General features: G+C 42.0%; 1 protein-coding gene across 1 annotated transcript in view; it reads right to left on the bottom strand.

Moving 5' to 3' along the window:
* Positions 1-27,451, bottom strand: part of RXFP1 (relaxin family peptide receptor 1) — a 522,477-nt gene that overhangs the window by 347,326 nt on the left and 147,700 nt on the right. The window contains exon 2 of the mRNA XM_073605821.1: positions 23,762-23,905. Within this exon, the coding sequence (XP_073461922.1) occupies positions 23,762-23,905 (144 nt within the window). The remainder of the gene's footprint in view (positions 1-23,761; positions 23,906-27,451) is intronic.

Here is a 27,451-nt window from a genome sequence, read left to right as displayed (position 1 = left end):
GCGGTGCCAATGAGAGATGATCTCATATGTAAACATCATGAGATCATCTCATCGCCGGCTCTCCCTCCTCACACAGAGACAGCGTGTGAGGAGGGAGAGCGAACCGCTGCAGCCTGAGTGTCAGGAAAAAACAAAAAAAAAACGGAAAAAAAAGTGAACACAGTACCTGTCATTGCCATCTGTCCCCACTGTCATCTGTCCCCACTGCCATCTGTCCCCACTGCTATCTGTCCCCACTGCCATCTGTCACCACTGTCATCTGTCCCCACTGCCATCTGTCCCCACTGCTATCTGTCCCCACTGCCATCTGTCACCACTGTCATCTGTCACCACTGTCATCTTTCATCAGTGCCAACTGTCATCAGTGCCATCTGTCATCAGTGCCACATATTAGTGCCATCTGTCATCAGTGCCACATATTAGTGTCATCTGTCATCAGTGCCACATATTAGTGCCATCTGTCATCAGTGCCATCTGTCATCAGTGCCACATATTAGTGCCATCTGTCATCAGTGCCACCTGTCAGTGTCACGTGTCATCAGTGCCACGTATCAGTGGCATCTGTCATCAGTGTCACATGTCATCAGTGCCACGTATCAATGCCATCTGTCATCAGTGTCACGTGTCATCAGTGCCACGTATTAGTGCCATCTGTCATCAGTGCCACGTATTAGTGCCATCTGTCATCAGTGCCACATATAAGTACCATCTGTCATCAGTGTCATGTGTCATCAGTGCCATGTATTAGTGCCATCTGTCAGTGCCACGTATTCGTGCCATCTGTCATCAGTGCCACGTATTAGTGCCATCTATATATACAAACAGTGCAGCGCTGGAAGACTACCACAACAGTAGACAAATAAAGTTTGTAATCACAAAAACATTAGTGCTATTAACCGTGCTCATAAATATTCCACTAATTATCAAATAGGGATCAGTGGGTATTAAATGCAAATTCCAATGTCATAAGGACGTGCTTAATTATAATATAGTGTCCATGAAAAACATATGTGATTATTCCGCTGGGTAAATCCGTGACATCCACCATTGACAGAAACCGTCACCACAGAGAAAGATGGAGGCTTACCAGACAGCCCTTGTAAGACAGCATATAATATCCTCCCCTTATGGCTGTTGTTCTCCCTGTAGATGGTTCCTGTTTGTGAGCGCTGTGTTGGTGGTTTCCAAATCGAGCCTCAGCAAAGCGAGGAGGGGAGAGGGGGAATCCCCTCTCAGCGATGGTTAAAATCCAAAAAAGAAGGGGAAGAAGAAACTCCAATAGTGTAAAAAGTTTAACTTCTTTTTATTAGTTAAATCGCCAACAAGCATCCATATATAAAAGTTCCTTGCAAGGAGTTTAAAAACAGCTCCAATGAATCAGAAAGTCCGCGCATGCGCAGTCCGTGCGTGCGTGTCTACCCTACGGCCGTTTCGTCAGAAATGACATCATCAGGGGCACGTATCAATGCCATCTGTCATCAGTGTCACGTGTCATCAGTGCCACGTATTAGTGCCATCTGTCATCAGTGCCACGTATTAGTGCCATCTGTCATCAGTGCCACATATAAGTACCATCTGTCATCAGTGTCATGTGTCATCAGTGCCATGTATTAGTGCCATCTGTCAGTGCCACGTATTCGTGCCATCTGTCATCAGTGCCACGTATTAGTGCCATCTGTCATCAGTGCCACGTATTAGTGCCATCTGTCATCAGTGCCACATCAGTGTCATCAGTGCCACGTATCAGTGCCATCTGTCATCAGTGCCACATCAGTGTCATCAGTGCCACGTATCAGTGCCATCTGTCATCAGTGCCACGTCAGTGTCACATGTCATTGTCCTGGTGCTCCAGTGCCTTCAAAAGTGTAATAGGTAGTCAACAAGTTAGATGTGTAATTTATGCTCCTAGAACACGTGATGGGACTCCCTGCATGTTGGGTCTCTCTATGTGGCAAGGCTGTGAAAAAGTCCCACACATGTGATATCGTAATACTCACGAGGATTAGCAGAATGTATTTTGGGGTGTTATTTGTGGTATATACATTCCATGTGAGAGAAATAACCTATTATAATGACAATTTTGTGGGGAAAAAAATTAAAAATAAAAAAATCTTCATTTTGCAAAGAATTGTGGGAAAAAATGACAACATCAAAAACCTCACCATGCATCTTACTGAATACCTTGGAATGTATACTTTAAAACAGGGGTCATTTGGGGGGGTTTTGTACTTCCCTGGCTTGTTAGGGTCGCAAGAAATGAGATAGGCTGTCAGTACATCAGGTGTGATCAATTTCATGATTTGCACCACAGGTTGTAGACTCTCTAACTTTCACACGGACCAAATAATATCCACTAATTTGGGTTATTTTTACCAAAGATATGTAGCAGTATAAATTGTGGCCAAAATGTATGAAGAAAAATTAATAATTTGCAAAATTTTATCACAGAAACTAAGAAAAATGCGTTTTTTTCAAAATTTTCGGTCTTTTTTCATTTATAGCGCAAACAATAAAAAACCCAGAGGTGATCAAATACCACCAAAAGAAAGCTCTATTTGTATGAAAAAAAGGACAACAAATTCATTTGGGTACAGTATTACATGACTGAGTAATTTACATTCAAATTGTGAGAGCGCTGAAAGCTGAAAATTGGTCTGGGCAGGAGGGGGGTTTAAGTGCCCAGTAGGCAAGTGGTTAAATGGAAACCACAGTTAAAAAAAAAGTTATGGAGGGAAAGAATTGTAAACAAAAGGCACAAACAGGTGTGGCGTTCACAGGATAGCAGCCCCTTTAAACCACTTGATAGTGCTTACTCCCCTGGCTGCACACTCATCTCCTCGCATGTGCAAAATGACATATTCTCTTGTATTGACCCTAAAGCCCTCTTTTCTTTCTTTACAATGTTGAAGAGTTGCTGGGATTACTCTTTGAGAGTGACAGAATTTGTTTATTAGAAAGAGTATTAAAAGGCTAATAATCGTATCGCAGTAAGTTTTTTTATAAAAAGCATTTTTTATTACCTGGCACCGCACTCAAAAGATGTTCTTCTGCACAACACTGCAAACTACCCCATCTATCGCAGATTATCCCCTTTGAACAACTCATCTAATGCACTGATGAAGTATTCTCAACTGAACTACTATGTAAGAGCTTTGCTTCCATTGGACCCACTCTTCAGACTGTACACAGGATTTGAAATGCTAATCCTTCAAACAAACAGACCTGAACACTCAATCTCTATAATATGCCAATTGTTACTGCAGGAAACTCACCCACAAAACCCACCATTCCTTTCTAAATGGGAGGAGGAATTTAACACCTCCCCTGAGGAACTGGACTGGGACAAAATTTTACCCACAGAACCTTTCTCTAGGGCAAAAGAACATAACTATAAGATCCTCTCATGGTGGTATCGTTGTCCTGTGGTCCTAAATATGTAGCACCCCCTAGCTCTGTTGCTATAGTACTAGGATTTTTATTTGTTAGAGTAGGTAAATTGTTCAGGCTTGGCCAAGACTGTGTTTTTCTAGGTCAGGGTTTAAGTGACTCAGAGAGAGCTGGATGACTCACAGGCAGCATCTCTGTGACCTCCCCCTACTGTACTTCTAGAAACTGGTAGAAGATTCTAGAAGAATGGGAGTGGAGGTGAGGAGGAGCTGCCTAGAGTGTTTGGAGGGCCCTAACCAATCCCCAACAGATTGGTTGGCAGGGGACAGACCCCCTCAAATACTCAGGGTCAGCCCAGCTGAGACAGTGGAGTTTGGGTGGAAGCTGGAGATGGAGTGTTAGGCTGTTGGTGGTCCTGGAGGGTAGCCCCCTAGTCTGGGGGGGTGACCTTGGGCCTGGGCTCGGGTGCAGAAGGGACCCACTTTACAACACACAGAATAATCCATACCAGAGACATGGGAGTAAGTGGCAGACATCAGGAGAACACTGCCGGGCAAATCTCCAGGGAGAAAGCCAGCCAGGAGGGCTGGTGAGTGATGCAGTCAGAGAGGACTGAGAGGCATGCCTGAGAGGACTAGGTGGAAGCAGTCTGGGATGGATGTAGAGTCAGTATGGGAGGACTATGGAATCTTAGCCAGGAGGACTAGAGAATGAAGCAGCTGCGGTCAGGTGGGCTGGCAGTGCCTGAAGAGGTGGAGCTGGGATCAGTAGCCACAAGAGGAGGGCAGCTGGTAGCCCTGTTAAATTAAGACTTCTTTCAAATTGATACAATCTATCTGTTGGCTTCGCAGGGCACATTTTGACTTTCTTCCGGCCAGAGGAAGTCAGAAAATTGTCTTTCGAGCGGCAAGACATATTGTGTTTTTGAATTTAAGGCGCGGTTAACCACACCCTTTTTAACATAGCCGATTGTGGCTACCCTAGGGTTATTTGTCAAATATTAAGGAAAATAGTTTCGTTTTTGCATTTGATGTCTTTGGTAATGTGTATGAAATATTAATCACCAGAAATTATGGTTTTGTAAATTATACTTGTATATTAATAAAATGTATTTACTTATTAATTTATTTGGGAGATATTTATACATTGGTAAGAATTCCCCATAGATTAACAAACTCAGGAAATTATAATGGTATATTACAGATTGTCTGAACAAAGTTCACATTTTTTTATTAACTGCCAAAAGTGGCTGGAGGCACTGCGATTCATTATACGTAGATTCAGACATTACCCTTTTATTTATCATGTACCGTTCGGCAAAACACTTATTTTATTTATTTAAAATCCCCCATACTTATTATTAAAATTACATTCCACACTCACAACATATATCATTATCCCAATAATATGTCTCAATTATCAATATCTGATGTATTACTATATTCAAGATGACAGTATTAATGTTGATTATCCATTTGCTTGTACCATAAGATATATTTTAATGTATCTGATCTTGAGATGGAAATACATGCACAGATAATTGTGATTATGGAACCACAGCCAAACCTTTCTAAAGTCAATTTATATTTTTGACTTTGTTGCTTGATGTATGTACTTACAGTATCTCACAAAAGTGAGTACACCATCACATTTTTGTAAATATTTTATTATATCTTATCATGTGACAACACTGAAGAAATGACACTTTGCTACAAAGTAGTGAGTGTACACTTTGTATAACAGTGTAAATTTCCTGTCCCCTCAAAATAACTCAACACATAGCAATTAATATTTAAACCGCTGGCAACAAAAGTGAATATACCTCTAAGTGAAAATGTCCAAATTGGGCCCAAAGTGTCAATATTTTGTGTGGCCAACATTATTTTGCAGCACTGCCTTAACCCTCTTGGGCATGGAGTTCACCAGAGCTTCACAGGTTGCCACTGGAGTCCCCTTCCACTCCTCCATGACGACATCACGGAGCTGGTGGATATTAGAGACATTGCGCTCCTCCACCTTCCATTTGAGGTTGCCCCACAGATGCTCAATAGGTTTAGGTCTGGAGACATGCTTGGCCAGTCTATCACCTTTACCCTCAGCTTCTTTAGCAGGGCAATGGTCATCTTGGAGGTGTGTTTGGGGTCATTATCATGTTGGAATCCTGCCCTGCGCCCCAGTCTCCAAAGGGAGGGGATCATGCTTTGCTTCAGTATGTCACAGTGCATGTTGGCATTCCCGGTTCCATCAATGAACTTTAGCTCCCCAGTGCTGGCAGCACTCATGCAGCCCCAGATCATGACTGTCAGTGAACCCATACAGCAGGCGCTCGTCTCTGTGCAGCAGCTGCCAATCTCCATTCCTCTAACGCCAATGCGCATGCGCTGAGTCTTAGACAGAGACGAGTGAGGTTCGAAGCAGGCTTGCGCAATGGCGCATCCACACGAGCAAGTGTACGTTAGCGCACACACACGCATCCATGAATCCTGGCGCACGGCACCCTATTTAAACAGAAAGTCTGCCTAGTCTCAGTGCTGGATTGTCTTCAGCTTGTCCCTGTACTTCTGTTTACTGCTTTGCCTGATTAATCTTGTTCCTGAAAACTTGGCTTTCTCTGACCATTCTCTTGGATCTTCCCTGCCTGCTTATCTGCCTCTGCTTACAGTACTGACCTTGGCTTGGACTTATGACTACGGCTCTGCCTTCTGATTGTATACCTCGCTGCCAGTCTGTTGCCAACTTCTGCCTGTTCCTGACTCTGCAGTTGATCCTGATCTGGCTCCAGCTGAACAAGTCTGGTGATCAGTTTCCACTTCTTCTCGACAGAGGTTCCTGTGTCTCCAAGCCTCAGCCTTCTGCCTGCAGGCATCTGCACCCTTCCGTCACCCTAGCAGTCCCTGCCTCCACCACCAGGGGTGCTAGGACCGGAACCGTGCAAGAGGCCACCCTCATCATCTCAGGCTCCGCTGTAAGGTACATGACAATGACACTCCCACCACCATGCTTGACTGTAGGCAAGGCACACTTGTTTTTGTACTCCTCACACACGCTTGACACCATCTGAACCAAATAAGTTTATCTTGGTCTCATCAGACCACAGGACATGGTTCCAGGAATCCATGCCCTTAGTCTGCTTGTCTTCAGCAAACTGTTTGCAGGCTTTATTGTGCATCATCTTTAGAAGAGGCTTACTTTTGGGACGACAGACAATTTGATGCAGTGTGCAGCATATGGTCTGAGCACTGACAGGCTGACCCCCCACCCCTTTAACCTCTGCAGCAATGCTGGCAGCACTCATATGTCTATTTCCCAAAGACAACCTCTGGATATGACACTGAGCTTGTGATCTTAACTTCTTTGGTGGACCATGGCGAGGCCTGTTCTGAGTGGAACCTGTCCTGTTAAACCGCTGTATGGTCTTGGCCACCGTGCTGCAGCTCACTTTCAGGGTCTTGGCAATCTTCTCCTAGGCCATCTTTATGTAGAGCAACAATTCTTTTTTTCAGATCCTCAGAGAGTTGTTGCCATGAGGTGCCATGTTGAACTTCCAGTGACCAGTATGAGAGAGTGAGAATGATAACAGCAAATTTAACACACCTGCTCCCCATTCACACCTGAGACCTTGTAACACTAATGACTCACATGCCCCCGGGGAGGGAAAATGGCTAATTATACAAGCTGCACACTTACTACTTTACATTGTAGCAAAATGTCATGTCTTCAGTGTTGTCACATGAAAAGATATAATAAAATATTTACAAAAATGTGAGAGGTGTACTCACTTTTGTGAGATACTGTATATAGTAGATAAAGTATCTTAACCTTTAATTTATTAAATATCTACAGTATTTTTTATATATCTATATCTATATATATATATATATATATATATATATATATATATATATATATATATATATATATATATATATATATATATATAGTATATACACTACAGTAATGTAAAATAAGAATTCTTTCAAAAATGTATATTTTAATTGTTTATTTTCATGTACAAAAAGCAGTGAGTGAACAGAAGAAAAAATCTAAATCAAATCAATATTTGGTGTAACTACCCTTTGGCTTGAAACCAGGTGGTAATGATCATCAATTTCATATGCAGGTTGAAACATAGTCATGAACTGAAACACAAAGAGCTGTGTAAGAGGCTTAAAACTGGGTAAGGAACAGCCAAACTCGTCTTTTAAGTGGAGGTCATGTCGAATGTCATACACAGTGGCAAGACATGTTTACTTCCCTTCAACATTGGAAGATTTTCATCAGTGTCATCAGCAGAAAACTGTCAGAAACCATGGGGCCCAGGTACACTCATTTTTTGTCCAGAGAAGTCTGGCTCCGATGTGGGAACAAGGCTAAGTGATTCAACTATGCATGAAACCATAGGAGCTGGGGTTCTGAAAATGACAGCAGGTACTCTGGACTGATATTTAAAATATTGGCTGTAGCAGGGGGCAGTTTGCTTACTGAAGGGCTGGATCCATACTATATTACGTTTCCACAGGCAACAGTGAAACACGTGGAGGTTTCTTGCAAGCTTGGGGCTGCATTTTTGCAAATGGAATTGGACATTTTGTCAGGATCAATGGTGTCCTCAATGCAGAGAAATACAGGCAGACGTTTATCCATCATGCCATACCATCAGGGAGACATGTGAATGGCCTCAAATTTATTCTGCAGCAGGACAATGACTCCAAACATACATTGAGAAATATATTCAGCATAAAGAATAACAAGGAGTCTGGAAAGTGATGGTTTGGTCCCCACAGAGCCCTAATCTCAACATCATCCAGTCTGTCTGAAGAGACAGAAGGATTTAAAGTCAGCCTACATTCACAGAATATCTGTGGTTAGCTCTCCAAGATGTTTTGAACAACCTACAAAAACTGTGTGCAAGTGTACTTAGAAGAATTGATTCTGTTTTGAAGGCAAAAAAAGGACACCCTAAATATTTGATTTGAATTTCTCCTCTGTTCATTTGCTTTCCATTTGGTTAATTGATCAAAATAAACAATTAACACTTCTATTTCTGAAAGCATTCTTAATTTACAGCATTTTTTTCATACCTGCCTAAAACTTTTGCACAGTAGTGTATATTAAAAAGTATGTGGGTCCCCTTAGAATTAACTGTTTTTCACTAATTTGCCATAAAATGTAATCTAATCCTCATCAAGTCACAACAATAGACAAACACAGTGGGGTTGATTTACTAAAACTTGGAAGTACAGAATCTGGTGCAGCTGTGCATGGTGGCCAATCAGCTTCTAATGTCAGCTTGTTCAATTAAAGCGGTTGACACTTTGCTTCAATGTAAAGTAGTGAGTGTACAGCTTGTACAACAGTGTAAATTTGCTATCCCCTCAAAATAACTCAACACACAGCCATTAATGTCTAAACCACTGGTAACAAAAGTGAGTACACCTCTAAGTAAAAATGTCCAAATTGGGCCCAATTAGCCATTTTCCCTCCCCGGTGTCACTTGACTTGTTAATGTTACAAGGTCTCAAGTGTGAATGGGGAGCAGGTGTGTTAAATTGTGGTGTTATCGCTCTCCCTCCCTCATACTTGTCACTGGAAGTTCAACATGACACCTCATGACAAAGAACTCTCTGAGGATCTGAAAAAAATGAATTGCTGCTCTACATAAAGATGGCCTAGGCTATAAGAAGATTGCCAAGACCCTTAAATTGAGCTGCAGCATGGAGGCAAAGACCATACAGTGGTTAAACAGGACAGGTTCCACTCAGAACAGGCCTCGTCATGGTTGACCAAAATAATTTGAGTGCACGTGATCAGCGTCATATTCAGAGGTTGTCTTTGGGAAACAGATGTATGAGTGCTGCCAGCATTGCTGCAGAGGTTGAAGGGGTGGGGGGTCAGCTTGTCAGTGCTCAGACCATACGCCACACAATGCATCAAATTTGTCTGCATGACTGTCATCCAAGAAGGAAGCCTCATCTAAAGATGATGCACAAGAAAGCTGAAGAGAAGCAGACTAAGGACATGGATTACTGGAACCATGTCCTGTGGTCTGATGAGACCAAGATAAACTTATTTGGTTCAGATGGTGTCAAGTGTGTGTGGCAGCAACCAGTGAGGAGTACAAAGACAGGTGTGTCTTACCCACAGTCAAGCATGGTGGTGGGAGTGTCATGGTCTGGGGCTGCATGAGTGCTGCTGGCACTGGGAAGCTACAGTTCATTGAGGGAACCATGAATGCCAACATGTACTGTGACATACTGAAACAGAGCATGATCCCCTCTCTTCGGAGACAGGGCTGCAGGGCAGTATTGCAACATGATAACGACCCCAAAAACACCTCCAAGACGACCACTGCTTTGCTAAAAAAGCTGAGGGTAAAGGTGATGGAATGGCCAAGCATGTCTCCAGACCTAAACCCTATTGAGCATCTGTGGGGCATCCTCAAATGGAAGGTGGAAGAGGACTCCAGTGACAACCTGTGAAGCTCTGGTGAACTCCATGCCCAAGAGGGTTAAGGCAGTGCTGGAAAATAATGGTGACCACACAAAATATTGACACTTTGGGCCCAATTTGAACATTTTCACTTAAAGGTGTACTCTTATTTGTTGCCAGCGGTTTAAACATTAATGGCTGTGTGTTGAGGTATTTTGAGGGGACAGAAAATTTGCACTGTTATACAAGCTGTACACTCACTACTTTACATTGTAGCAAAGTGTCATTTCTTCAGTGTTGTCATATATACAAAATATACTGTATATATATATATATATCTATATATATAGATATATATGTAAACATATATTTTTTCCTTTTTTTTTTTTTGCAGAATATTGCTTGTATTATAATAAATGCAGGAATGAAACAATAATCTAGGCATACTACATTATTCAATTATCAATATCTAATATATTACTATATGCGAGATGACAGTATTAATGTATATTATTCATTTGCTTGTACACATTTTGGACAAATATGTCTGTGCCTTTTACCTTTAAAATTATTGCTTATATTATACAAGACATGTACCAATACAGGTATAAAACAATGTTTTATGTAAACACAATTAATACAACACTTTAATACAAAGAAAAACAGATTTGGACCAGTTGGTCTGAACCCTTTACAGCTCAATGATTCATTCCTCTAGAAAAGTGGTAAAATGAAGAGCAATTGTCACATACATATATATTGTACCTGCATGTGTTAAAACTTGGCAGGCAACTCACATAAACAGAATGTTCTACAGGAAGGGTTAAGATTGCAACTTGAAAGACAGCATCTCACTAAAAAAGTACAAGTCCAACAAAATCCATACATGTATGCATTTTTGGGGCAAGAGGACACCCCTTCCACTATTTTATTGAAATATTGATGGCAATCAAGGGTGAACTCTGATAGGAGAAGAGTGAATGAGTCTGTGATTTTATAATGCCAATGCACACCCTTCCCAGCTGATTATTATGTTAGGTCCTCTCAATGTTCCTGAGAGCACATGGGAACCAGTGCATAAAGTGTTCCCAACAGGTAGCTGCAGTACATGAAGTGTGCTACAGCAGAGGTCATTTGTTCTTAACAGATATGCAACAAAGCATTCATTTTCTTGTACAGTCATTTTTTTAAAAGAAGAAAATACAAACCATTTTGTTGACTTCTAGTAGTAATTTGTTTTGCTTGAAATTTAGTCACCCCCACCTTCTCAGAAATAAAATGTTTGAGTAAATATCTTTGTAATGCAACTTATTTGTCTTTTCCCTTTTTTCATGACCTAATCCTGTTTTTCCTAAAATTAAAATAGAAGAAAAGCTGGTGTGGGATGAGAAGAGAGGCTACAAACCATTGTGGATTGATGTCAGTAAAATATAATATTACCTGCCACTTGAAAGCTGTTAATGTCACCATGTTTTATAAAATGCAGCTATTTCTAGGAAAGTAAACAGTAAATGGCTCTTTGGGCTGCAGAAATGACACATTCTTTCATGAATGATATCAAGGCCCCTTTCACACATGCGGAACCATTTGTTTCATCAGTTCAGTCCCTAACCATTTAAGTCCCAGAGCCATTTTTTTCATACAAAAACTGACTATTTGCCCATTTACATACGTTTTTTTAATGAAAATGGGGTTTGATCTGTTCCAAAAAGACTGATCCATTTAAATGCATTTTTCCATAGAGATGCGTTGATGTCCGTTTTTTATCCATCAACGGATGGATGAAAAACGAACAAAGGTCAGCATGTGTGAAAGGGGCCTAAGGGTTTTCTCTAGCTACTAAATTCACACTTGAAAAAAAAGAAAATTTTCTATTTTTTGTCTTTGTTTTGTAATTGTTTAGATTTTATGATTTAGATTTTTTGCTCGTGGTGTCAAGTAAGAAGTACTCAATAAAGAGTGCAGACCAAAAAAACAACAAAGTGAAATGCACAGCATAAGAATATGGCAGTTGAAAAAAGAGAATAACAGATGATGACAAATAACTCCTGTATTATCCTTCTGCAGTGTGGACAGGATTACTCTGAATATTCATAAATGCAGAAGTGCAGCAGCCATCTTTAAGGAGACCACCTTGCAATGCTCATCTATAGAGTGTCTCGGAAGCAGGGGGCAGCCACCTGGACTGGGTCTGATTTGATCCTGGAGATGATTGGCTGATGCAACAAAGCAGGGAGAAGTAGTTCTGCAGGCTGCTGAGGAAAAGACAAGAGGACTGTCCTGTAGCAAGCAGGTGTGTGAGGAAAAGATTGAACTGCTGCTGACTAAACAGAACCCTGCCAAAGCTGACTTGAATTGGAAGAGATAACTCAGGACCTTGCCAGAGAGACCAGATTGCTCAAAGAACAATTGGGGCTGACAGTTTCACATCCATGTTCTCAGTAGAAAGAGCTCAGAAGGTCCTCTCTGGACCACTGCCAAGTGCCTCTACAAGACCATTTCTCATGAAAATGCTACATTTCAGGGACAGAGAATTTGCAGTATAAAAAAATCAAAAATCAAGGGCTTCAAATTAACCCTATTTCCAGGTATTGCCTTAGAAAGATAGCTGTGTCAATGGGCAAAATACTCTGATATTTAAAGCGATTCTTCACCCTAGGAACAAACAAAAAAAAAAAAATAATAATGACAGAAGCTACAAATACTGTAGCTGCAGACTTTAAAAAAGCACACTTAGCTGTCCAATGATCCAGCACTGTCCTTACCTGGTCTTTGGTTCCTGACATTGGCATGTTAACTGTGAGCATCCGGCTGTGACTCCTTGCAGCTTCACAGCCAGCTGCCCGCTGCCCATGCGTGAGCCACGCTGCACTTTGTGGATGATTCCATAGCCTTCTGGTACCTATGATGTATCTCAGAAGGTGGGGGCGGGGGGGCAGGGGGAGGAGATCTTTAGATGGATCTGCCACGGCAATCTGACTGGAAATGGGAGCAGGCACCTGTCAAAGCCAGGTACCCACTCCCCCCCCCCCGAAAAAAATAAACTGTCCAAAGTTAGTAGAGGAGGGGGGGGGCAGGAAACTGGAAGTTCCACTTTAAGAATGCCATTGCAAGTACAACATGCCCTACATGATGATATATACCTAGCAACGTTGAAGATCATAGCCCAAAGGGGCATCTGCTTCTTTGATGCCCCATCTGAAGCCACAGAATAGTATGACAAAAATGAGAACCACCTTGGGAATGAAGCTGCCAACTAAACACTCTTAATGTCAGTGCATATATTTATTGAGTACACAATCTTTGACCAACTTGAGGGGTCCTCTTACCCAACTGCACTGTACCTGACATTCATTTCACTTCCCACTTTCACTATTGCCATCTATTGTACGCCACACTATGGACTTGCATCAAACACCCATCTACACAAACTCAATAATGGCTGATTGCAGGACACTAATCTCTTGGAGGAGAATGGGGGAGCCAAAACACAGCACTTACCAACACACCTTGAGGTATTTCAAAGAATTTATTAGGCAAAGCATAGTCTAAAAAGAGAGAGGATTAGCAAGTGTACTTATGCAAACAGCATATAAGACAACAACATTACTAAGAGATATGATTAAACACCTGCAGTATTCAGACTAACAGTAATTAAAAGAACTGCATTTACCTAGCAACAGTATATACAGTCCTAACTTTTTTTAACAGTCCCAGTTTTATCCCACTGACAAGTGATTGATGAAAGAAAAAAACATTGGATAGCAAAGTTGGGGCACTCTAAGAAAGCATAACAGTTCCCAGCAGACAAAAGGTTAACTTGTGCAGTGTTAGTCTTTCGCCATTGTCAATATTTCCATTGCATATGTTCCTGGAATAGGCTCAAAAAGTAGTAGGTGTTGCAACAACAGCCAGCTAGAGACTGGAACCATGTGTAGAACAGTGTGAATATTTGTCAGCATACCACAGATCTTAAATAAAGTCCAAATGTTTTTTTATTCAGAGATCACAGCAAAGAAGTGCAACATTTGGGAGCCTGCAGGACCCCTTTGTCAGGCAAATGATAAATGCATACAATCTCAAAATGTTATTTAAACATCTGCCAATCAGAGACGAGGAAGAAGGAACCACCCCTCAACCTCTAATGTGGTATGACATCATAGGACCCGCCAAAAATGCTCAAGTAAACAAAATAACATATTTAGATAATACACTTATTGCCATATTCATAGAGGCTTGTCAAAATCAAAATATACTATATTTTACTACTACAATCACTTTGTTCAGGGCATGGCAGTGATGCATGAATCAAGATTATAAGGGTATTACTCTGATCCCATCTACCAGATAAACCTAATCAGAGGAACACAGCTAGCGGGGTCCAATCAGCAGGCTACAGGACCTGGTAGTTGGCCGCGCAGGATCGCTGAACACGTAAGTGTCCTTTTATTAAAGGTCAGCAGCTACAGTATTTGTAGCTGCTGACTTATATTTTTTTTTTCAGTAACTAAAGATCCTCTTTAAAGAATGATTGGTTGTATTATTTATTGTAGGCATTATATTATTATTGTCAGTGATGAATGTATTTGGTTGTTTTACCTCTCCTGCTTTCATTTGCATAAATTTGCATGTCTGAACAATCCAAACGTGTATGTTTATGTTACAGAGTGTATAGCAAGCATTACACCAAAAAAAACCTGTTTGTTTGAAGTTCAAATGTAGGCAAAAAAATACATAAAATACGTTGTGATCTGTCAGTAGCATTAAGACATCTTTTTTATTAACTTTTGATCCTGTCAGTAGATCTGCTATTTTTTCACTTTCTGTTATACGGTGACATTGCTGCTCATTCTACAGTGACATTGCACAGTAGTGTTTTCACACTTTGGACAGGGTAGCCTTGGGTGTGATTTTAAATAGACTTTAAAGGGTAACTCCACTTTTCAAAAAAAAAGTATAGCAAATACAAAAAAACTAATATAGCACAAACTATTACTACTCAAGCCATGTTGTAATTTATAGTTATTCAAAATTACCTTTCCTTTTTAATCTGCAGCTGCTGTATTTATCTGTTTTTTGGTAAAAAGCTGAATGGGTTACTCTTTTAGGGCCAGTTCACCTCAGAACACGGTGTGGGAATGGTGCGTTCTATGCACATTTTCCACATCATATTTTAACGAGCTGCCCTTATACTCTGCATGCAGGTGCCAATTTAATGTTAACAGCAACCCAAGTGCAGATCACAAACACAGTGCGTTTGCTGGCACCAATTCACATGATACAACATTACCATGTGGTTTGGTGCAGTGCATTTTTAAAAGTCTACAAATGACATACAAACAAACAAGAGGAGCGCGCACACTAAGTAGCAGTAGAATTAAAGGCTTTCATGCTAAAATTGTTTGTATGTCATTTGCAGATTTCCCAAATCATGTAAGGAGCAGTACCAAAGGCAGCAAGAGGTGTTTTATTACTCTTGATGATTCCAATGCTTGGTGTGGTATTGGGGAAATTACTTATAGGTGCTTTTTTTAATGAGTTGTGCCAGATCAAAAGGTATTTAAGGGCATGGCAGCCCACTTTTATTAAATAAAATGGAAAGTTCACACAGAGATCAGTTGTTCACGCAGGGGTTTTTCCACTTTAATATGAACAGTCAAACAAGTTCTTGCTGGGAAAAAATATTCTAAGCAACAGACAGCATGGATTCATGAAAGACAGAAGTTGCCAAACAAATCTGATTTCTTTTTATGAGGAGGTAAGTAAAACTTTGGGCAGAGGGGAAGCTGTGGACGTGGTATACTTGGATTTTGCAAAAGCGTTTGACACAGTTCCCCACACTTGACTAATGTGTAAGGTAAAGTCTACATGCTTAGAAATATAAGTTGGCAAATGGATAGAAAACTGGCTAAAAGATGGAATTTAGAGAGTAGTGGTTAATAATTCTTACTCTGAATGGTCTAAAGTTATCAGTGGTGTACCCCAAGGTTCAGTGTTGGGACCCTTACTTTTTAATATCTTTATAAATGATATTGGGTCTGGGATTAAAAGTACCATTTCTATCTTTGCAGATGACACCAAGCTATGCAGTGGAATAACACCCTTACAGGATGTCTCCAATTTGCAAGCCAACCTCAATGCACTGTCTAATTGGGCAACTAAGTGGCAAATGAGGTTTAATGTTGATAAATGTAAAGTTATGCACATGGCGGCTAAGAATATGCATGCATCATACATACTAGGGGGGTCCATAGTGGAGAAGGAGCTGGGGGTTTTGGTAGATCATAAGCTTAATAATAGCATGCAATCCCAAGCTTCAGTTTTCAAAGTGAGCAAAGTCCTTTCTTGTATTAAGATTGGTATGGGCTCCAGAAAGTGAGATATCATTTTGCCCCTGTACAAATCATTAGTAAGACCTCATCTGGAATTTGCAGTTCAGTTGGGGTACTAGAGAAAGTGCAGAGAAGTGCAACCAAACTGATAGGAGACATGGAAGAGCTCAGCTATGAGGAAAGATTAGAGGAACTGAATGTATTCTCACTTGAGAAAAGGAGACTAAGGGGGGGGGGGGGGAGTGGGGGGTATGATCAACATGTACAAATACATAAGTCGTCCATCTAGTGAATTTGGTGTTGAGTTATTCACTTTAAGGTCATTACAGAGGATAAGGGGGCACTCTTTACGTCTAGAGGAAAAAATATTTAATCTCCAAATACGGAAAGGTTTTTTCACAGTAAGAGCTACAAAAATGTGGAATAGACTCCCTCCAGAGGTGGTTAGGTGGTTCTGGCCAGCTCAGTAGATTGTTTTAAGAAAGGTCTGGATTCTTTCCTAAATGTACACAATATAAATAGGTAAAGTTGATCGAGGAAAAATCCGATTGCCTCTTGAGGGATCAGGAAGGAATTTCTACCCCTGCTGTAGCAAATTGGAGCATGCTGTGCTGGGGTTTTTTTGCCTTCCTCTGGATCAACTGTGGGGAAAGGATTGTGTTGATAGGATTGTATTTTTATTTATTTTTTGGTTGAACTAGATGGACTTGTGTCTTTTTTCAACCTTACTAACTATGTAAAACTATGCAAAACTATGTAAACAAAAATATAGAGCCACCTGGCTCCCTTGTTGGTACCACAGCTGCTCTTCTTACCAGTCCCTCTGGCTCTACTGGTTCCCTTGGCTCTCTTATCCTTTAGTCATAGCACCCTGCTGCACAGCCCAATCCTGGCATCTGGATAGGGGTTCTCCTGACACCACGATAGGAGCCCATCTGACTCCTTGAATGAGACCTCCTGTATCTTGGCTGCTGGCTGGGGCATCTCTGTCCCCTGGTTGAGACCCTCTGTCTCCAGACTCCTGCCTGTGGCATCTCTGACCCCTGGGTGAGCCCTCATGTCTCTTGACTCCTTGCTGGGGCACCTCTTACTCCTGGGTGAGACCTCCTGTCTCCTGGCTGATGGCTGGGGCACCTCCGACCCCTGGGTGAGACTTTCTGTCTCCCACACTGGGAGCTCTGAGCTGTCTTCAGGCTTGAGTATATAACAACCCAGCACACCTGATAACATCCAGGCACAGGATTGAAGGTTCTGATCCAGAACTACAGAACTCAAGAAAACCAAAAACAGCTTTCTCTGTTTAGAAGCGATAGTCCGTAACCTCTCATTAACCCTTAATGCAAATTCTGTGTCATATTCTCTTCCATTTTCACAGTGACAGGGTCTTGCTCTGTCACACTGTATTACGGATTTGTGGTTTAATCAACTTATGGACATGTACTGTCTTTTCTGAAGATTTCTGTTCACATTCCACAAGTTCCTTCATTTACATTTTTATACTCACAAGTATTTTGAGTGCAATATAAAACATTTTGGTTTTATTTTAAAAGTAGTGCAAGCTCTACTGTTTGCGTGGTCCAGTGCATTTTGCAGCCCATTCAAATTAATGAGTTGTCAAAACTCACTATATGGGAAAGTACAGGAATCGCATGGGAACGCATGCATTCCTCTGCAATCTCAGTGTCAACCAGACTTACTGCCACCATAGCTGTGTTACAGGAAAGCAGTAAAAGACACAAACAAACCCTATTGCAGCAGCAGTCACTTTAACTACAAGCGATTTGGGTGACTGTTCAGTGGACGAATGATCTGGCAGATGATCAGGCATCTCCACCTCCCTTTCTCCCAGGTCCACAGGCTCACCAGGCTCCTTCCAGTACCTGGGCTCCCCTGTAGTCAGTCACAATGACTGGGTAGGGGGAAGAAATTGGGGAACATCTGTAAGATAATCAAGCAGATAAGGGACTCTCTGTCCCTGTTCCTATCGGACAAGTAGCAAAGGAGATATCAAGGATCTATTGTAAGCACCTCTAGCAGTGTTATAAGTTCTGTCACAATCCTTGTAACTGTCATTTTGATAGATAGCTTGGCTTATTAAAGAAAGTGGAAAATGAACGTATCTCTGTCAGCATCAATAGGTAATCAAACATTTTTACAGAGAGACTCAGAAAAACAAAAACTGCTGTTAATGTTATTGACAGACTGTGTCAAGCACATATATTTAAAATGTTATTGATAGTTCCACTTTAAATGTCCAGTGCAGGTGAATGTTCATGATGGCTATATTTTAAAGCAGCCTTTCTCAGATAGGGTTCCAGAGGTTGCCATGAGTTCCTTGAGCAATTAGCCATTTCTCCCTCACAGATAAGCTTCCAATGACACCAATGATCTTTTCAGGTATTTGTAAGAGATACATTCTCCCCACTGACCACCAATGTAAGGTGAATTCTTCCCACTGACAACCAGTGTACTAGGGCCCTAAGTATACCACATTCCTTGTTCTTTTAGTTTTTCCTATATCTAGCTATATCTATTGTTCATGCAAATGACTTTGAGCTGTAGGTGTAATATTTATTAGCAGGGATTTCCTGAGACCTAAAAGTTATTTCAAGGGTTCATTCACATTAAAAATGTTGAAAAGGACTGGTTTAAATGATCTGTCCATACAAAACTGTAATTTCATGTCTTGGAGACTCTATTGAGATCTTTGTGTTCCTTGTTTCAATCCCTCTGCCACTTTCACTCCTGCTACACTGTTCTACAAGATATGAGGTAAAGAAAATTGTAAGTTAGAGAAAAATCCCCTCATAGTGGCTGTGGCAAGTGGGCAGACTTGGGATCCAAGAATAGGAGGTCCGGGCCTCTCTGTGCAATGCCATTGAAGAAGTAGGGGTGGGGCCAAGCCCTGTTGTCTGTGTAGCGCGACTTAAGAGCGAGCCTGCACAAATGCCTCCATAGGAAGAGACTTCCCATGGGGGCAATCACCAGAGAGGAATTGGGTCCCCAGCCAGAAGTGCTGGCTGGGGACCCAAAAATAGGAGGTTAGGGGCCACTCTGTGCAATTCCATTCAACAGAGCTGGTAAGTATAAACCTGTTTTTTTTGCATTTATAACCACTTTAAGGTAACCAGGGATAATAAAAGTTCATTGCCCAATCTGGGCAGATTGATGTTTAGGCAGGGTGGCTATTAAATTTATCTGCCAAGTGATAGTTGCCTTGGTCAATTGATAAGAGGTCCATTGATTTAATTGATTCTGTAATTGCTGCACTTTTCTCTTCTGTCACTAGATGGCCGGGTATCTGGTGGCATTAGTTAACACAAGGGCATTGCAAATACAGATTAGGAATAAATGGGGTGTCTCAGCCAATGGGCAGGGATTTTCTTGGGTCCCTTGGCCTGCTAGGAGAGCCTGTTTATTTGGGTGGAGTCAGGTGATTGGGATTCTGTGCCACCTGGACGGCTGTCTGGGTGGACGTGTGTTATAATGCCCTGGGCTGCTAGGCCATAAACCTTGGGCCTATCCCAGGGACACCTGGCTGCTAGGCTGTCTGAGGGCCTATCCATAAACAAGAGAGTAGTGTAGGGTTTGGGACTGCGGCTTGCAGTCCAACCAGAAGTAACGGTTCCGCCGGCCGGGGGACCAGCCATGGCCGGAGGTAGAGGGGAAGCTGTTGCCACTAAAGGACCATCCACCTCGCCACCGGAGACCACTGTGAGTAAGCTGAGGCCAGTACCAGAGCAGACTTCTCGCCAGCTGGGGACGGGGAAGAAGTGGGAAAACTTCAGCAAGTGCCAAGTCAGGGACCCAGCGGGACAGCAGAGGTGATGCTTGTGGAGTGCCAAGCCAGGGACCTAACATGTCAGCAGGGGTGAAGCTTGAGGAGCATCTGTGAGTGCCAAACCAAGGACCCAGCGGTAAAGCGGGGGTGACACTTGAGGAAGATACTGAGTGCTAGGTACGAAGAGCTCAAGGGATCCATTGGCAGTGGATCAGTAAGTATAGGGAAAGACTGAGGGCTCAGTGGAAGTGAAGTTCTACAATAGGAGAATGTAGAAGAAGTGAAATAGTTCATTGCAACCTTTGTTAGAAACTGTTACAAGATTGTTGCCATAGGAGACAGTGTTCCCACTCATGCAGATGTGGTGTCCAGCTGGATACCTTTCCCCGCATGGCTGTCTGTCTATAGAAGTCTCAGAGTCTGCCAATTAACATAGCATCTACTTAACGGTGTCCTGGCCCCAACTCTCTCTCCCACAGTTCTGTTTAAGAGACAATAAATCTCTTTGCATTCAAGAAATGTCTGGCGCCCATCAATCTACCTTGCATTACACCCACCATGCCGTGTAACCCACTCTGGGTGTAACCCCGGGAGCTTGCTACACATCATTGCTTTCAACTTGAACCAGTCTTTAGACCCTCCAACACGACCTCCAGTAGGCACAAAAACTGTGCTTCTGATAATCAATCTGACTTTCTTATTCTTTTTATCTGAGAAAATTCACAAGATGCTGGGGAAAAGATTTGCTGTCAGGTGCGTGTAACAAGATGGGTAGATAGAAGATCAGAAGCAGAGTGTTCTATGTCTACTGGAGTAGGTCTTGTTGGGGCACATGTCAATATGTAGAAGTCTGATAGATTAGATATATTTATTTGGCCAATAGTATTACTCCACTAAAATTTTAAATTGGTTCAACCCAAAGGGTGCATGTAGAGGACCCGACCTGCTGGTAAATTGTGCATACATTTTTTTTCTTGGATATAATGGGGAAGAGTTAACATTTTTAGTTTTTATTCTGTCTGTGACTCTACTGGGGAGATTCTCCCTCATCAGGATCAGGACAAGAAATGAAGGAGCAGTTCTCACTGCACCAGGAAGGCATTTACAGAAATAAAAATATTGTCAGAAGTTCTGACCCCTCTCTACTTTACTCTAATGTGTTTTGCTGTATCCCCACTGGAGAGCCCAGAAAAGAAGGGAAGGTTGTCAGACCCTACGCTTGTGCAGTGGGTCCTGGGTTCCTCCTACAATAGAGCACAGAAAGAAATTATAACCTGCCATAAGCTTTAACCCTTCCTCACTCTATTGAAAGCAAAAATAGAGTTTCTTGTAGCTTTGAGCTTAAGGCAGGGTTCACACTAGTGCGAATTAGATGCAGCTTTCCCCACATCCAATTCGCATGTCAGGAGATTGTGACTGGCTCTCTATGGAGCCGTTCACACATCTTCGGAGCGGCTCTGGTGCAAATTGCACAAGAGTCCTGGTCTTCTGGTCCATTTCAGGTCCAAATTCAGACAAAAATCGGACTGAAATCGGACCTGGAAGGGTGAACAGGGACGCACCAGAAACCCTGCTGTGAGCCGCTCTGTGCAGCAGTGTGAACCCAGCCTTAAAGCAGTACTAAAGCCTCTGTTATTTTATCAGAAATACACAGGGCCATCTTTAATATTGATTGGACCCTGGGCAAACATTTTCTTGGCCCCCTCCATGCAATTTCGCTCTCCACATGACCCCCCTCCTCCATCATTACAGGAGGACCCCTCCCCAATACTACCCTCATTAAAGAGGACCTCCTCCCCCATCATTACACAGAATCCCCTCTCCCATACTAGCCTCATTATTACACAGAACCCCCTCCCTCCATCATTACACAGGACCCCATCCCCTATACTACCCCCATCATTACATGGGCCCCCCCTCCTCCATCATTACATAGGACCCCTCACACATACTACCCCCATCATTACACAGGGCCCCTTTCCCCATACTACCCCCATCATTACACAGGACCCCCTCACCAATACTACCCCCATTATTACACAAGACCCCCTCCCATATATCACCCCTATTATTACACAGCACCTCTCCCCTATACTACACCCATCATTACACAAGACCCCCACATATTACCCCTATTATTACAAAGTACCCCTCTCCCATACTACCCCCTCATTATACAGGACCCCCTTCCCCATACTACCCCTATCATTACACAGGACCCCCTCCCTCCACAGACCCTTCCATTGTCCCCCCACAGTCCCACCTTGATTGTGTCCAGAGGATGTCAAGCAAACACCAGGCACACCTAGCTGAACCCTCTGGTGAAGACTTTTTTTAGCGCAACGATGGTCTGTGGCTTGTCAGACACCGTGAGGGAGAGGGATCGTTGTGAGTGTGCCCAGGACTGATAGGTACTTTCCCCTGACAAAGTTTACCTTACCAAGCTGGCCGATCACTGCACACGCTACAGGCCGCCCTAAACTCCTAAGTGATAGCCAAATCCACTTACTAACTATTAGAGGGCAGTGTGGGGTCAAGGGGGAGTTGCTTTGTGCCCCAGAACAAGGATTTGGCCCAGGGCAGCTGTCCCTTTTGCCCCTGTGTCAAAGGCTCTGAAAATACATTACTCTTGACCAGTTTATCACAATAAATGACTATTTCCAAAAATGTCCCGAAACACTCACATTTGACTCTCTTTACAGCCACAGCCCTGTGCTTCCTCTGAACTCAGAATCACCCTGATCGTATCCCCTCCTCAAGACTACATGTCCCATCATTGCTAAGCTATCGTGCATGCATACACCATCTGGTCCTCTTAGGCTACCTGTGCATGCAGACACAGGTGCACATGGGTTGTAGCTCTGAGGAAAGGGACATGACCCCCGAAATGCGTCAGCCATCCAACCATTTGGTCCTAGGACGAGGCTTGCTGTGCCTCAGCTGGTGTTTATCAGCTTTACTTGATGTTTTATACTGGCATGTGAGTATCCATTTGTGTTTGTGGGTTTCTGCGCCCTCCTGTGTGTTTTTTACACATGGGTTGTAGTCCCCTCCCATTAGCATATACAAAAGAAGGGCTATGATGGGGCTTCATAGAATCCTGCAAGGCAATGTAGTCACCCAAAAACCAAAAAGCTTGGGGAGTGATCTTGGGACAGGCTGCATTATGAAAGTCTTTCAAAAAATAAAAAGCAACAGACATGGAAAGTGTTGAGGTCAGCTTCTGTGTTAACATTTTTGAGTTTAATTACACTTTACTTTTTGAGCCTGCTATATGAGCCCAGGATAAAATTCCCTGTTCTGGGGGAGCATGTGGCTGAGACTGTGTTGCTCCAGGAACTTCCTAAAATAGCGAAAACAAGTAAGAGACTCTTTTAAATGGGACTGAATAAACCCCATGGAAATACATGAAATAGCTCTGAGTGACATTTTTGCTGAAGTGAATGCTTGATCTCTGGATCAAGGTGTTTTGCCATTTTATGCATGAGAAGCTTTCAATATGCACGTGCATATCTGAGGGGTGAAGGTCAGTTTGTGTCTGTAGTATGATGATGAGAGTCTTAGATGTCCCTGCTCAGAGAACCCACTGAGTGGTGCTAGATATTGGGCATACCGGCTGAGTGTGTGACCCTTAAAGACCCCAGTGTTTTGAGAGTGATCTAAGCTCTGTTTGCGATGTTACCCCTCCTATTTCCTTTACATATAACCCTCTGGGATTGATGTTGAAGGTCTTCCACTGTCAACAAGGTCATACAGCTGGGACACATATCTTTCCACTAACATTAGTTCTGTTTTGTTAGTACAGCAGCAAAGAAAACAACTTGTGACTTACCACAGTTATCTTCATCTGCTTGGTTTCCACACTCATCAACTCCATTACAGTGCATGAACTGAGGAAGACACTTTGTGATATTGCCACAGGGGAAGTATCCAAGAGGGCAGGAGACTTCGGAATGCACACATTCTGCTAATGCAACTAGTAAAAAAGAAAAAGGTAGTGGGTTATTTTTACTTGTATAAGTGAATAAGATAACTGACACTGCAGTTACAGTAACAGCTTCATCACCATACTGCAAAAACCTTTCTGATGTACAGCTACTCACATACTTACTATGTAGTTTGCATAACATTTTATTCAAATGATCATCAATGAGTTAATTGCATCCATATAATAACCACTGCAAGGATTCTCAGGCTATGTTTAGATTCTGTTTTTTACATTGACCAAGCAAATCAGTATTGTTGGTAAACTGAAACTCATGCTTATTTTATGGGATTCATGTATTTTAGATATAATTCAAACTTTGCTGAGAAAGTTGGGAAAATATTTTATTGGTATGGTTCAAACAACACAAAGGGACTAGCTTAAAGAGACTAAAGTGGAGGTAAAGAAACTATTGATGACTGTAGCAATTAAAATATATCACATGATCTTGCACTATATACACAAGGGCTATTTTTTTCTGACTGCTAATGTCTGCATCTTGGAAAATTAGTAAAAACCCTTGCTCTGATATGAATTTATTAAATACATAAGACAATTACCCTAAAATTGTCAACAATAATTTATCTCATCCACCCATGTGCTGTGTCCAAGAAAAAAATGTCACAACGGTGCTACAAGTCGGTGCTTGCAGCCAGTGATTTGTGGCTGGAGCTGGCCTGTTTACAATTTTATGCGATAGATGTCAGTGTCGGATGAGAGACTTTTTATTGTAAGTGGATGGCGTATATGTGTTTTACAATAATAAACAGTTTTTCACTATGACAGTTCGTCCTTTTACTTACTTCCGATGAAAGTTGCTGGCTCTGTGAATGAAAAATCGTGTTGGCCGTGCTTATATTACCTCCCGAAGATTAATAGAGGGATTCTTCCTATATGCAAATTTTGCTTGTATACACCAGCAAATGTTTTTGGTGAGTATTTAGCACATACTGTGGAGGTGAACACTGGTTGGTGGTGAATTTGAGAGAGGCAACGTTGGATATATTATTTTAATCACTGCACAAAGCACTTTTTGAAGAATTTGTGATGAATTGCCCAAGAAGTCTGGATGTCCAATATTTTTCTGACATAGGACACAAGTGTATTTGACCATACATAGTATGTAAGGTCCTGCACTTCAGGTGAGGGCACATCTGATGGTGGTGGTCACATATATAAGAAGATTCCTATTAAAGCACAACTATCGGTGGTGAATTAATTTCACAAGAAAGAACATTAGTGTTCTTTAAAATAAGGACACTGATTTCATTATACAAAGTTTGATTTCAAGAGACTTTATTTTTTTGTTTTTCGAAATAAGTGTATTGCATTTGTTTTATGAGAAGTGTTGCATTGTCATGCGCATTTGAACTATAAGAGAGTTAAGTGTTGTACCTTTTGTGTATGTATCCAATCAGATAACTGCCTCCCTGTGACCAAAGCAATCATAAAGGAACCAAGTTCCTGACAACTTCCTCCCCCACCCGCATTGCCGCTGCAATCGAGTGCCACCTGCAGTTGAGATACAGACTGCACTTGCCAACACTGTGATTAGTCACTGTGCAGCCCGCCCATGTGTTTTCTTTATCTTTTGAATGGAGAGAAAGATACAATATATCTTTATTTCCTTACAGGAAAGAAAGGTGTAAACCAACAAAAGTGTGTAAAGAAAATAATAAAACAAATAGCTAGATCAAGCTTGATCGGGTAGTGTTAGGGTCAAGACAGGGAAATACAGGGCAATCTTAGAAGAAAACCTGTTAGAGTCTGCAAAATACTTGAGACTAGAGTGGAGGTTCACCTTCCAGCAGGACAACAACCCTAAACATACAGCCAGAGCTATAATGGAATGGTTTAGATCAAAGCATATCTATGTGTTAGAATGGCCCAATCAAAGTCCAGACCTAAATCCGATTGAGAATCTGTGGCAAATGTGACTTGAAAATTCCTGTTCACAGATGCTCTCCATCCAATCTGACAGAGCTTGCGCTATTTTGCAAAGAAGAATGGGCAAAAATTCCACTCTTTAGATGTGCAAAGCTGGTAGAGACAATGATGTTCCACTTTGTGTTAGTCTGACACATAAAATCCCAATAAAATATATGTACGGTTTTGGTTGTATTATGACAAAATGTGGAAAATTTCAAGGGGTATGAATACTTTATCAAGGCACTGTAGCTAGGGCATGACCTATTGTATGTGCCTAGGAAGTGTGAAGGGCACACCTAATCATCCAGCAAATCCTATTTATAGGGTCAACCTGCTGATCCCAGTCACTGCTACAGCTTCTCTTGCTGTTCTTTCTGTGCTCTTCTTGAGTGTGAATAAGAGTTTGTGTTGACAACCTTTTAGGAGGCCACCCAACTCCTGTTTACATAAAGATATTCTCAGTGCTGCTAGAGTGTCTCTCAACCTCAACCATTGCTCATAGGGCTCAGTGAAACCCTAGATGCAGTGATTTCATTGTGCACACTTGTACCTGGGTAGTCTTTGAGGGATGAGTAGAGTGATTTAGGCAGAATTCATTTCTATGCAAAATAACACATTTTTACTTTATTAAAAATTTTTTTTTTGCATTTTTCCCTTTTTTGTGTATTAGATCAAAATTTGTGTAGTCCCATCACTTTTTTTATTTTACTTTTTCACTGTCTAATTTTAGCTTTTGTGAAAATATCACTTCAGCGATTTGCATAAAGCGAACATCAACAGCAAACTAGTTTACAAAACACCAGACTGCAGGTGACCTAATTTCCAAATCATCTCTCCTTCCTCTCTGAAACATGCACTTTTTACCTCTCCTTTTCACAATTTCAGCCTCTCTCCTCAAACTCTCTTTTCTTCAACCCTCTTCTCCACCCCACAATCTGTACATATCACCCTCAATTCTTCCCTCTCCTTATTACTGCACTCATCATCATATCTAATTCCAATTCCACATGCTAATAAAACCCCCGAGATGTTGACACATATCCCCTCATATAAATCATATTCTCATATTACTTTCCTTACTATTCTGCTTCTCCTAACCTCTGGAGATATATCCCCAAACCCGGGACCTCCCTTATTTAACTGTATCCAACACACCCATCACCATCACCCCACATCCTCTGGCAGTAGCTGTAATCTATGTAATTTACTCTCCATTCCTCTTCTTCCCAAAACCAGCCTCCCCTTCTCCTGTGCCCTCTGGAATGCTCGTGCCATCTGCAACAACAAACTCACCGCTGTTTATGACCTCTTCGTCACTAATGCCTTTAATCTACTTGCTGTCACCGAACCCTGGCTTCATGAATCCGACACTCCTTCTCCTACTCCCCTTTCCCATGGGGGCCTGCTCTGGACTCACTCCCCTAGACCTAATGAGCGCAAGGGAGGTGGAGTGGGAACCCTTCTATCCCCACAGAGCACCTTCCAGGTTCTTCACTCTCCCCCTCTCTGTCCCTCTCCTCTTTTGAAGCTCACTGTATACGTCTATTCTCTCCAACTTCCATAAGAATTTCTGTGATTTACCGCCCCCTAGACCATTATCTACTTTCC

Source organism: Aquarana catesbeiana, linkage group LG01, assembly GCF_042186555.1.
Source record: "Aquarana catesbeiana isolate 2022-GZ linkage group LG01, ASM4218655v1, whole genome shotgun sequence".
Taxonomy (NCBI): domain Eukaryota; kingdom Metazoa; phylum Chordata; class Amphibia; order Anura; family Ranidae; genus Aquarana; species Aquarana catesbeiana.
This window is presented reverse-complemented; position numbering and strand designations above follow the sequence as displayed.